Raw genomic sequence first — 13,039 nt, 5'->3', positions numbered from 1 at the left:
AAAGGTCTAGGATCTCAAGCAAAGCAGAGAGGGGAATTTTTTTTTTTTTTTTGCTGCCCCCCCCCACCCCAGCCAAGACCTGATTTTTATTTTTATTTTTTTAATTAATTTTTTTTAATGGGCAGAGCGCACTCATTTTGCAAGATGCCAGCCTGACCGGACCTCGGAGGAATTTTAAAGCTTCCACTGCGTCCTGGGGGCGCGTCCTTTGCAAAAACCGGTGGCGTCTTAAAGGGGGTGTGCGTTGGCTTTTTTTTTTTTTTTTTAACTGCCTTTTTTTTTTTCCTTTTTTTTTTTTTCCGGAGTGGGTGGACTGGGGATTGCCTGGATTCCTTCCTCGGTTATTTTTTGCCTCGCTTCCCTCTCCCCTCCCCTGCCCCCCCACCCCAGCCCCCGCGCCCCGCCCCCGCCCCCTCCTCCCGCCCCTCCCTCGCTGGGGTCAGCCTGGAAGATGTCCCGAGCTGCTTTCCCCGGCGCGGGCCGGGCAGCCGCCTCCTGAGCCCCCGACCCGAGGCGCCGAGCCGCCGCCGCCCGATGGGCTGGGCCGTGGAGCGTCCGCAGCCGCAGCCCCAGCCGCCGTCTTAGCAGCGACAGCAGCAGCAGCGTCGGCGGCGTCTTCCGCATCCTTCGCCGCAGCGTAACCCGGAGCCCTTTGCTCTTTGCAGAATGGCCCGCTTCGGAGACGAGATGCAGGCCCGCTACGGGGGAGGAGGAGGAGGCTCCGGGGCCGCCGCCGGGGTGGTCGTGGGCTCCGGAGGCGGGCGAGGAGCCGGGGGCAGCCGGCAGGGCGGGCAGCCCGGGGCGCAAAGGATGTACAAGCAGTCAATGGCTCAGAGAGCCCGGACCATGGCCCTCTACAACCCCATCCCCGTCCGACAGAACTGCCTCACGGTCAACCGGTCTCTCTTCCTCTTCAGCGAGGACAACGTGGTAAGGAAATACGCCAAAAAGATCACCGAATGGCCATATCCTTTGCCCCGAGCCCGGCAGCTGCGCCGCCCCCTCCTCCCTCCGCCTCCCCTCTTTCCAGGCTGGGAGGGAGACCCGGGGGTTGATGGGAGGCGGAGGGGGGTCTCCCAGGGGCTGGGAGAGGGGGCGCCCGGGAGGAGTGTGGCGCCTCTGCACCCCGAGCTGGGTTGAGCGCCCGTGGAGTCTCGGGGATTGGGGGTGGGGTGCGGGAGACGGAGCCCTCCCAGGGACCCGTTCCAGAATGAGGGCCCTGGGTCCGATAGGGGCCTTGGCGCGCGCCCTCCAGCCAGTTCGGGGGCTCAGGGTTCCCTTCAACGAGCTGGGACCCAGTCCGGGGCCTGGGCGCTTCTGGGTGCTTTCTTGGCCGCCCCTCGGCCAGAATCAGTGGGAGCCCCCAGAAGCCAGAAGCCTGGCCCTGGGCTGGGCTCGCTGGCCTCTCCCCGAGGTGGGGGCTGCGCTCTCCGGGCAGGGCGCGTGGGGACTCGCGCGGAGAAGAGCGAGTGGGAGACCGCGGGGTGTTGGCGTTGTCCTGCCAGCACTGCCCAAGAGTTGGTATCCCATGGTGGGCTGCTGGCGCCCATGTGTGGAGGGGAGTGACTGCTTGCAGGTCCCGTTTCCCTCACCCACAGAATCTCATCCTCTCTTGGGGTGTAGCGAACAGATTGGGTTTGCCCCATCTGGGCCACTGGCCTGGGAGACCCAGCATGGACTATTTAAAAAGAAAGATAGGGCAAGAGAAAATGGGGTGGTGGGTCCTTCCCAGGGTGGCAGGCCGGGCCTTGGGTTGGATTCAGCTTCTCCCACCCTTGAGAGCAGCGAGGGGGCACTAGAAGAATCAGCTTCCATTTGGACAGACCAACTTTGTCAGGTAAACACATTCTTTTCTTTTTCTTTTCTTTTTTTTTTTTTTTTTAATCAAAAATGCAGAGGGAAAAAGGTGGAGACCTCATTCTCCTTTATGGAGATTCTATCAGAATGCAGATCCCACTGTGCTTCCTTTAAACCCCTGCCTGCTTGAAATAAACCTTGTGGAGGTCTTAACATCTGTTGAGGTGTAGGCAAGGCCAGGGTGGGTATATAGCTGGGCTTTCTGGCAGTTATCTAAGCGTGACCCAGATTCCAAGTGAGGGGGCGTTTGCTCTGCTTGCCAGGCTGACCCGTCACCATCCCATGCCCAGGTGTGTTGATTCTTGGCAGGGTTCAAATGAACAGGCTAAGAGGGTCCCCTGGAGCTCAGAGATGAGTCCCTCCAAAGCCCCCCATTCTTTGATGTCTGTTTTTGGCTGTTAAATGCTCAGCAGGGTTGGAGACCTAAGTGGACTGGGGCCCTCATCTTTGAGATGAATTCACTTTCTAGGTGGGCTCAGGACTGAGCCAGGTCCTTGGCTTCTGGGTGCTGAAATTGTGGTGGGGTCCCTGAAGTTCTGGAGTGTGTCAACAGTCTGTTTCGAGGGTGGTACAAATTAAGAGTTTCGGCAGAGGTGCTTTTTTTGGGGGGACATACCCCTAACCACAGTGTCATCTCGAGTGGTACCCTAAGATAGGAACACAAATCTTTGCCTCCTGTCTACCAACCGTGTGAAGAAAGAGGCTGGCCCCAAGATTGGAAATTCCTTCCCCCACTAGGCCTATTGAAATGCTTGGGGGTCCTATAGAAGGTGGGAGTGTGGGGTGGGAAATGATGGGATAGCATTTGCATGCTCAGATAGCTCCAGGTTGGGGTGAGGGGGCTGTTCAAAAGGGGTTCACTGGGCTGGCAGGTATCCAGGTTGCAAATGGCTTGGACTGCCTTCCGGATCCTTGCCTTGAAGACTTCTAGGGGGAAAGGAAGGAGGTGGGGGGCCCTTCTGTTGCGTCCTTAGCTTACACCAGGCCAGCCTGGTTCCTGCAGAGGGCTGGTGGGCATTGGGGGGGGGGCACAGATTGTAGTGGCCCCTTGGAAGAGGGCACCGTGGAGGAGTGTTGCAGGTGAATTGGAAGAGTTCTCTCTGGCAACTTCAGGTTTGATCTGGCGAGCTCTCCTAAGGCGATCTTGGTTGCTTGGGGATGTTTGTGCATTTCACTTTCTGCAGACAGTTCTTGTTCTCTCTTTGGCCCGAGGTGGCAAACACATTATACTGCCCCACTCTGGAAGGGAAAACTACCCCCCACCCAATCTGTCACCAAGCAGGGTCATCCAGGACTGAACTTTCTCTGGAGGAGATGAGAGGAAGGAGACAAGCTCTCCTGGGGGCTGGATAAGAGAATCCAGGTCAGTGGGAGGAGATGGAGGTTGTATGTGGACCATGAAAGAATGTCAAAAGAGCAAGTTAACCCAAAGACTGTATCGAAACTCCGAGGAGTCAGGGCACCCAGGTGGATCACTGACTTCTTTATCCAAGTACTTCTGCCCTTAGGAAAAAAAAAGTTTAAGTATTTATTTTCAAGTTTTAGAATAAAGTCTAGCATATGTAAAGGAAAGTGCAAAAAGCAGGTTCAGCTTAATAAACGCCCCCCAAGTGAACACACCCGTGCAACCAGCACCCAACTACAGAAACAGAATGTGATGAACCCCCAGAAGCCCCCCCTCATGCTCCATCTTAGCCACCCCCCCATAGTTGTCACTGCTATCTGACGTCTAACCAACAGATTCACTTTGCTTCCTTTTGAATTTCATATCCGTGGAATTGCAGTCTGTTCTTTTAGCTCTGCCTTCTTTTGCTCAACATTATGTCGGTGAGATTCACCCATGTTGTTGCCGTGAGTTGTTCCTTCTCATTGCTGTGTAATATTTTATTGTGTGATCATGCCACCATTTATTTATCCATTGTTTTGTCAACGGGCATTTGGGTAGTTTCCAGTTTGTGCTTTTGGAACATTCTTGTACATGTCTTTTGCTAAACTTTTTTCCCCTTGCATTTCTCTTGGTCTGTAGCTAGGAGTGAAGTTGCCACTTTTTGATGCACACAGGGTGAGATGTGTATTTGGAAACACCGTTTAGGAAGGGTTGCAGGACGATGTAGATTCCTTACTGTCTGGTGGAAAGGAGGGAGTGAAGATTCCACAGACTCAAGCTGTATGCTCACAGGACCCAAGAGTGTTCCTTCCAAATGCAAATTTCAGCATGGTACACTGGTGGATTGGACAGCCTTGGGTTTCCCACACTCACAGATACTTTGGAGCCTTGATCTCTTCTTCTGCCCCAAAAGGCTCACGCTTGAAGACAGCGGTGAGAATTAATGGTTCTTGTTAATTTCATTTTTATTCCCTTCCTTAGTAAGAAAACCCAAATGGAAGTCTTTGATATCCATATTTATTTTGCTGCCCTTTTCCTCTTGGAATATGCCAGGCAGCAAGCCGTCTTGGCCCCACACTTTGTTCCTCCGTTTTCTTTGATGGGAAGTTTGATTTAAATATGGCCCTGATGGGCTCTGATGGCTTCTAAAGAGCTCAAATCTGTCAGCTTGCTAAGACGCATCTGTCAACCTTCCTAGAGTCCCACACTTAATGCCACTCGCTCCTTTTGAGGTTCTAAAAAGTGCCGATGCGTATGTCATCCCTACAATGCTGCCAGTGATGGCAAGTTCCCCTCTGAATGTGGGGTAGGAATTTAGACATTCTCAAAACCACGCACAAATGCAGGTCTGTGCGTGAACGCACATGGTTTCCTGGATCACACACAGAATTCCAACCTTTTCAGCCCACCCATGTTGGCAGCATCTTGACAAGGAACCAGAGGCAAGTTGACATCAGGTAACCTGTTAATATTTGCTGATTGACCCTCCCAAAATCTTTTCAGTGCAAGGCTCTTTAAAGAAAAATGCATGGGATGCAGAGGGAGTCCCAAGAAGTTGGGTCTTGACTTGTCCTGAAAAGTACAATGTGCTAGAAGTTATCACTCTAGAAGACAGGTCAATGTGATCCTTATTATCTTTCTAAATAAGATCAGCTTGGCTGGTATTTCCAGAAGAGCAAAATGCTGGGAAGTAAGAATCAGCATGGCTTTTTCCATTGGAGATTTTTTTCTGTGAGAGTCCAATCCCCCATCAGCAATTCTGAAATCCAAAAAGCTCTGAAAACCAAACATTGTTTCTGAGGTCGTTCAGCTCAGCACTGACCCAAACTGACCAGGAGCTTATTTACAGTCTTTATCCCACTTGGTATGAATTTTGGTTTGTTTTGTTGCAGAAATGTTAAATATGCTTGATTATGGGGTACGACTCCCCTGGGAGTGTTTTGGTCTATATGCTAGTGCTTCCCAAAATCTAATGTGCATGGGAATTGCCACGGGGTGGTGGGTGTCCTGTTAAAGTGATGATTCTGGTCCAGCTAATCTGAGGCGGGTCCTGGGATTCTGCTAGTCTGTGGGTTACACTTGGGGTAGCCATGCTATATTGTAAATGCATCCTGTTTCCAGAAATATATTTTTTAAAATCAGGTTTATTGAGGTATTAATTTACATGTAGCAAAATTCCTCCTTTTTAGTATAAAATTCCATGGGTCTTGACAAATGCATATAGCAGTGTAACTACCACCTCCATCTAGCTGTACAATGGTCCATCACCCCAAAATATTCTAGTGTTCCTTTGAGGCAGCCCCTCGCCCCAAACCCCAGGCCCCTGGCAATCATTGATCTGGTCTCCATCCTTATATTTTTGCCCTTTTCTAGAAGGTCATATAAATAGAACCACATGTTCTACAGCCTGTTGAGTCTGGCTTTTTTTCATGCAGCACAGTGCGTTTGAGACTCATTCATATCGTTGTGTGTATCAGTGACGTTCCTTTCTATTGCTGAGTAGTATTCCGCAGCATGAGTGGACCACAGTTTGTTTATCCACTTCCCAGCTCAGGACATTTGGGTTTTTTCCCAAATGTCCTGAGTAGAGAAGCTATAATCATTCACACACAGTTTTTTGTGGGAACATTGGAAATTTAAGTTTTATTTCTCTTGGGTAAATACCCAGGAATGGGATGGTTGGGGTGTATATTTAAGTTTATAAGAGATTGCCAAACGGTTTTCCAAAGTGGCTGTGCTATTTCCACTCCTACCCTTGTTATCTTTCTAAAAGCCCCGATTTCCAGACTCCCCCAAATCATCTGCTCTCAGGGATCATGTTTAAGGGATTGTGGGCCGGTAGAAGGTGATAGAAATGGTAGTTCTGATGCCATTCAGAGAAATGGGTAGAAATGAAGCTGTAGTTTGCAGCTATGTGCCTGTACTGGTTTGACACGTAGCAAGAGAAGGCGGTCTCCGGTGTGGGGTTCACTGGTTCTGCCACTTGCCAGTAGAAAGCTGATCTCTGAGTCTCTGAGACTTGCCCTGTCTCCTTTTTCACTGCCGCAACCTCACCGTGCCTGGCACAAATAGGTGCCCCCTAAACGTTTGTCGAATGACTGAAAATTCCCTACCCTCTTCTACCCTTTGTCAAACGTTAGAGCATTGGATCTGCCCTGGTGCCACTGTTTTAGGGTCTTGGTGGGTTTTTGGTGGTGAGGGTATATCCATGAGGGTTTCAGACCCAGGAAGGTTTCTGAAATTTTAGTGCTTGAGAAGTTGGGGAGCAGTGGGCTCTTAAGGGTGAAGTCTTCCTGCCAGGGCTCGGGGGAGGGCTTCTGTTGGGTATTCACGGCTATTGCCCCCTTCCCCACATCCCCCGTTAGTGAGCACACTTATGCATTCCCTTGGGAATGGAAAGCACCGCCCCGGGAAGGTGAACTCAATCCAGGGTCCAGAGTCCTGCAGTTAAAGCATTTGTGGAAATGCTCCGTCAGCACCCCGGGAAGGGTCCAGATGAATGGTACAGCAGAGAGGGGGTGGGAAATCTCTCCCCGGACTCTGTGTCAGTCAGGTTTGAATCATTCACTGATCCTGTCATCTTGAGCATGGGTGTTTCTGTTTCCTCATCTGCATGATGCAGATATTGCTTCTCACAGCATCTCCCTTGGAGGGCTTTGGGGAGGTTAAATGGGGTCACACATGGAAAATGTTTTCAGCACAGTGTCTGGCACAGAGAAAACCCCCAAAATCCATTATCCATCATCCCAGAGAGTCAATTTCCTCCCAATTCTCATTTTTGGAACCTTGGCTGGAGAGACGAGGTTCTCTTGCTGGGGGCAGAGGTTCCCTTCGTGACTGGCCAATTTGGATTTATTAATGTCAGCGTGGCACTCTCAAAAGCAACCTTCAGATATTTTGCATTCTCTGTTTTCCTCAGAAACTTTTAGAGGGGAAAAAGCAATGCCCACTTGATCTATTTTTCTATTGCCTTTGGGTTAAGGTAAAATGATTTCTCTTCCCCTCCCACCTTCTCTGGGTGACAAAGGAAAGCATACGATTGGCTTGCTTGATATGCCCACCAACACCCCCAACTTGAGTTTCAAAATCCACTGGCATTGGAGTTTGGGCAGGGTGAGCAGCTCTCCCAGGGTGCCTGGGACCATCATGGTTTGGGGGGGACTTGGGAACCCTTTTAGTCTTGAGCAAACTGGGACTGTTGGTCCTTGCAGCTGTGAGTTCTCATCTTAAAACCCAAGAGAGGGGTGGGGAACAAAGGAGGTGTCAGTGCCCCAGGAAAGGTAAGGATTGGAAGCTTTTACCCTCTGGAAGCCAAGACATTTTATTTGAATGAATTCTGCTTTTAGAAGCTGCCTTTAAGGCCACTAATGCGAGAGAGATCCCCACTGTGAAGCGAAATTCCCAAGTTAACTCTGGATCAAGTTTTCTAGCCTTGCCTGGGTTAGATTTCTAGCCTTGCCTGGGTTAGAGAGGGTTTTATCTTCAGTTTATTCTGGGAGCAGTCCTGGGTCTTCCTTGAAAATGCTTGGTGCTCAGATTGGGCCTAGAATTAGGCATTACGACCCCCCCTTTCCCCAAATAAAACTACTCAAGAGGCAGTTTTCCCTCTCTGGAGTGATGGAGTAAAACTCAATTTAGTCACCTACCTGGTGGTAAATAACATTTATACTGCTGCTCAAATAACGTTTTAGTCCTGTGTGTGTAAAAAAATGTAATTTAAAACCAATTTTTAAAGTATTTTTATACAAGCAGAGTTTGCAGGAGGACTCTCAAATCGTTTTTTTTGTTAACTTTTTATTGTAGTAACTTAGAGACCATGAAAAAATTCCCATTTTAACTACTTTCAAGTGTACAGTTCAATTGTTTTAATTACATTCACCATATTGTGCTACCATCACCAACATCCATTACTCCAACTTCCCATCACGTCAAACAGAAACTCTGCACCCATTAAGCAATAACTCCCCCCCCCCAATCCCTGGTAACCTATAATCTACAGTCTGTCTCTATGAAATTTGCTTCTTCTAGGTATTTCATATAAGTGAGATCATATGATATTTGTCTTTTTGTCTCTGGCTTATTTCATTCAACGTGTTGTCTTCAAGGTTCATCCATGTTGCCACATGCATTAAAACTTCATTCCTCTTTATGGGTGAATACTATTCCATTGCATGGATGTATCTTATTACGTTAATCCATTCAGCTGTTGATGGGCACTTTGGTTGCCTCCACCTTTTGGTTATTGCAAGTAAAGAGTGCTGCTATAAGTGCTGGTTGAGCTCCAACTTCTTGATGTTGCCTCTTTATTCTGAGAAGTAGGTGACACATTTGTCTTAAATGAGGTGTTGGTGCATCGTCAAGAACCATTATCAAGACCCGCTATGTTCTTTCATCCTGTTGACCTTTGTTCTTTTCTTTCATAAGAATAGTGGTGTGTGCAGGCTGAGCTGATTGTGCTCTTATTATGAGACGTCCGCAGCGTGTGGTAGAATCGGTGTATAGGGTTTGGGGACAGGTGACTCTGTCTGCAAATCTCAGCTCCGTCTCAAACTGGTGGAACGTCAGTCTTCTCATCATTAAAATGGGGAGAGTTGTCTTACCTCCAGGGAATCATGTGCATCATTTCTAGAGTCAGCAGATCCACAGAGAGAGAATGCAGATGGCCAGGGCCTGGGGAAAGGGGAACCAGGGGGGAGTCACTGTTTAATGGGTATGAGGTTTGCTCTGGGGGTGATGAAGATGTTCCAGAACTAGATAGTGGTGGCACAGCCTTGTATCACTAATGGTAAACTTTATGTGTATTTTATTACCAAAAAAACCACCAAAATGTAGTGTGCTTAGAAAGCAGGTGGCATGTATGATTTTTCTGTAAAAAAAGCAGCAGGGTTCTCAGCCTTTGGACTTCATGGGGTCAGGGCTGGATTGGTCCTGTCACCACGCTAGCCCCTGCCTGCACCTATGGGAGCTGAATACATAATTGTGGGATTTTTGGTTGGATTTTTTTTTCTTTGCATCTCAGATTAACAGAATATTGCTATGATTGTATTTCTTAGCTCATGACTCAGTCTCAATATTATCTCTCTCAGCTTAATATTGTTTAGTATTTTTTGTGGTGAAATTCACATAACATGCACATAACATGCACATAACGGTTGAAAGTGCACAATTCAGTGGCACTGAGTGTATTCAGTGTCGTGCAACCACCGTCTCCTTTGGCTGATTGTTGTTTTATTTATTTCAATGCTATATAGAAACGCTGGTGAACCTATCACCTGAGTCAAGTAGGCGGTCCTCAAAGTATATCACTTGGAGAGCCCTTCAAACACAGGTGGCTGGGCCCTGCCCCCAGGGGGTCTGATTTGGCTCTGAGTGGGGCCTGGGAATTTGCATTTCTAGCAGGTGCCCAGGGGGTGCCGAGGCTGTCCGTTCGGGAACCACACTTTGAGAACCGCTGAAGTAGGATGTGACAAATAACTTACTTCTATCTGTGGGCCCCTCCCCTGCATTCACCCACCCTACCTCCCCAAAGAAAACCACCACTCTCCTGAATTGTGTGTCTTATTCCCTTGCTAATTTTTCTTTTTTCAAAGAAAAAACCTTTTATCACAGATTTATATATGCCTTAACAATATGGATTTAACTTTCCGTGTTTCTGAGCTTCTTATAAGGCATGGGATACTGTAGGTCGTCTTTCGGGACTTGAACTTGCTTTTTTTCACACAACAGTACATTTCTAAGATTCATCCCTGCTGGCGAGTGTAGCTGTAGGTCATTTATTTTTCTCCACTGTAAAACATTGTATTCTGTGATGATACAACAATTTATTTACCCGTTTTCCTGGGAGATGGACACTTGGGATGCTTCTAGGTTTTTGGTGATTTTTTGCTATTATGAACAGTGTCACCATGATGAATAAGTAATTTCTGAGTGAGCGAATTCAAGGGGTTAATTTTAGTCTGTGTACTTAGCTTCAGTAGAATTGAGATTCATCGGCCTTTACGGGACACCTGCCATCTGACAGGCACTGGCTGACACACCTCACAGCCTCCTCATCACTCTCTCGAACAGCTGGGTCGGCCAGATGGCCCCCATTCCGGCTTGTCTTCTGTCAGTCAGAACCTGTGTTTCAGATGTGGGCAATTAATATGGCTGCAGACAAATAGGATGGCAGAGAAATCGAGAGAATGGACTCTGGAGCCAGGAGGCTGAGATCGAAATCATAGCTCTGCTAGTCATTGACTGTGTGATCTTGGGCAAGTCACTTAAGTGCTCTGTGCCTCAGTTTCCCAGTCTGTCCAATGGAGATTCTAATAGTTCCTCTCTTAGAACATTAAATGAACTACTACATGTAATGTTTAGAATTGTGCCTGGCATTTAATAAGCACTTTATATGTGGATGGATGGATGGATGGATGAATGGAAAAAAGGAAGGATGGATAGATGGATGGATGAATGGAAAAAAGGAAGGATGGATAGATAGTTTGATGGGTGGATGTGATGTGGATCAATGGATGGGAGGATGGATGGATGATGGATGAGATGATAGATGGGAAGACTCACCGATGGGTGGAAGGAGGGGTGAATGGATGAATGATGGGATGGAAGGATGGAAGGATGGATGGGATAACGGATGGGCAATAGGTGGATAGGAGGATGGATGGATGGGAGGATGGATAGGAGGAAAGAAGGAAGGATGGAAAGATGAATGGATTTGATGATGGATGGATGGATGAGGAGAAGGATGGATGGATGAGTGGACTTATATGGGTGGCCAAGTTTGGGCCCCTCTGATCCAATGCTTGGAATGGTGTGGGGTCCACAGTAGATGCTATATAAGTGTCAGCTATTAATATTGCACCATTTCTTGCTTAGTCCCTCAAATCCCTCAATCTGTTATTATTTGGCATCCATATTTTTAACCCACTCTCTTGGGTAATCAACTCAACATCATTGTTCCAACATGTATGTTGAGGGTAAAACAACCACAGGGTCAAGTTGATTGTTGACACGAGAATTCCATGATTCCCAGGCCCAAGCAGGATCTTCCTCACTTCTTAGCATTCCTTTCCCATGTTCTTAGTCAACTTCCTTTCCCATTCCCTGTTCCCCCTGAGACCACAACTCTAATTGCCCCACAACTCCCCCTACCTTTATCCATACCCCACTCCCTGGCCTACCGTCTCCCTAAGAGCACCATCTTTGAGGACATCGAATATTTCAAACCAGCGAGAATAGGCCAGTTCCATGAGGGTTTTAGAAGGACTTGGAACATTTGGGTCTAGCACAGAATAGAATAGTCAGAACATTTATGGACTTGAGCTATCTTTGGACGAGTTGTCAGAATGCAAATTTTTTAAAAGTTTGTCCTGTTTCTAATCAAAAGGCAACCTTTTATGTTACGGATCGTGGTTGCCTCTTTGTGGGTTAGAAGGAAAGAGAGGTATCCTGTGCAGTTAGTGTTGGATGACTGGATGGGTGGGTGGATGGGTGAGTAGTGGGTGGACTAGTAGATGGGCAGATAACTGGACTGGATCAAAAGGTGAAGCGATTGATGACTGGGTGAGTGGGTGGATGGGTTGATGAACAGATGGTCGAATGTTTGGGTGGATGGGTAGGATGTTGGGTACAAGGGCATACGGAAGGTTGGGTTTCATCTTTGGGTCTCTCTGACCTTTGATGTCTTATTGGCTTGGGAATGACCAAGTCCCTCTGCTTACCACCAAGGTTATACCTATTCCAGTGTCATACAAATCTTGCGTGCTTTTGTGAAAATCAGTAAGATTGTACGTTTGCATCTTATTTCTTAAATGCAAAAACCCCTTGAGAGTAGGGGACAGTGATTTACTTTCCTCACATCCCCCCACCAGTGCCTGTGCTATATCATACATAAATATTTGTTAATTGCATAATAGTGAGGAAAATACACACTGTTGTTGACAAAGATTCTTAAAATTCCAGAAACACCAGATTTTGTTTGTTCCGGCACTGAGACTGAACGTGAAATTTCTGCCGGTGGATACAGTAATATATAGTTGTGGGTTAGTGGGATATACCTTCCAAGCAAGTTGGGTAAATGCCTCCGATCCTTACCCACTGGTAAGATTCCAGATGTAACAAGCCATTGCTAAAATCCCTACTGTTCTGTTATAATGTTTACAAAGGGCAGGAACGTCCCAAGATCTACCTCAACTTCTTTCCTACCTCAGGCCCATTGTCAGTGGGATCTAACTCCACTCTTCCACCCCGTTTCTGCCAAGCTAGTTGCTCTCAAATTTAAAAGTGCTTGAAAATCACTAGAATGCTTGTTTAAAATTCAGACCCCAGTTCTCCACCCCCAGAGGCTCTGAGTCAGTCTGGGATGGAGCCCAGGGAGCTGCATTTTTATCAGCACCCAAGCACCCTGATGAGGGAAACTTCCAGGTGCCACGAGAGCAAAGACCCAGCTTAACCTGTTGATCACTGGGTCCTCGGCACAATTCCTGACCCATCGCAGACATTTGGTAAATGTTTGTTGAATGAATATATGAGACCCTACTGTAAATTGTATTTAAATGTTCAATAAAGTCACCAATCAAAGCATCTAATACGGGTTGAATGTGTTCACTCAACAAAATATTTATTAAGCCCCTACCAGGTACCAGGCACTAGGTTAAATGCTATTTAGGACGGCAGAAATGAGGACATTGCCTTACAATACATATTCATGTGTTTTTAATGAGAACCACTGGTATAGGTAGATGAAGAAGTGATTTAGAGCGGGTGGTCAGGGAGGGCCTTTCTGAGGAGGTGACAGTG

At 47.5% G+C, this 13,039-nt stretch overlaps 1 protein-coding gene across 10 annotated transcripts in view; it reads left to right on the top strand.

The window, feature by feature from the left end:
* CACNA1A (calcium voltage-gated channel subunit alpha1 A) overlaps positions 1-13,039 on the top strand; it is a 322,216-nt gene that overhangs the window by 91,683 nt on the left and 217,494 nt on the right. For 8 of the 10 annotated variants that reach the window (XM_037818099.1, XM_037818097.1, XM_037818096.1 and 5 more), the window contains exon 3: positions 666-965. The exons of the other annotated variants lie outside the window; for them this stretch is intronic. In XM_037818099.1, coding sequence (XP_037674027.1) covers positions 666-965 — 300 coding nt within the window. The remainder of the gene's footprint in view (positions 1-665; positions 966-13,039) is intronic. 10 annotated transcript variants of the gene reach the window in all.

The sequence above is a fragment of the Choloepus didactylus genome, chromosome 25 (genome assembly GCF_015220235.1).
Source record: "Choloepus didactylus isolate mChoDid1 chromosome 25, mChoDid1.pri, whole genome shotgun sequence".
Taxonomy (NCBI): Eukaryota; Metazoa; Chordata; class Mammalia; order Pilosa; family Megalonychidae; genus Choloepus; species Choloepus didactylus.
This window is presented reverse-complemented; position numbering and strand designations above follow the sequence as displayed.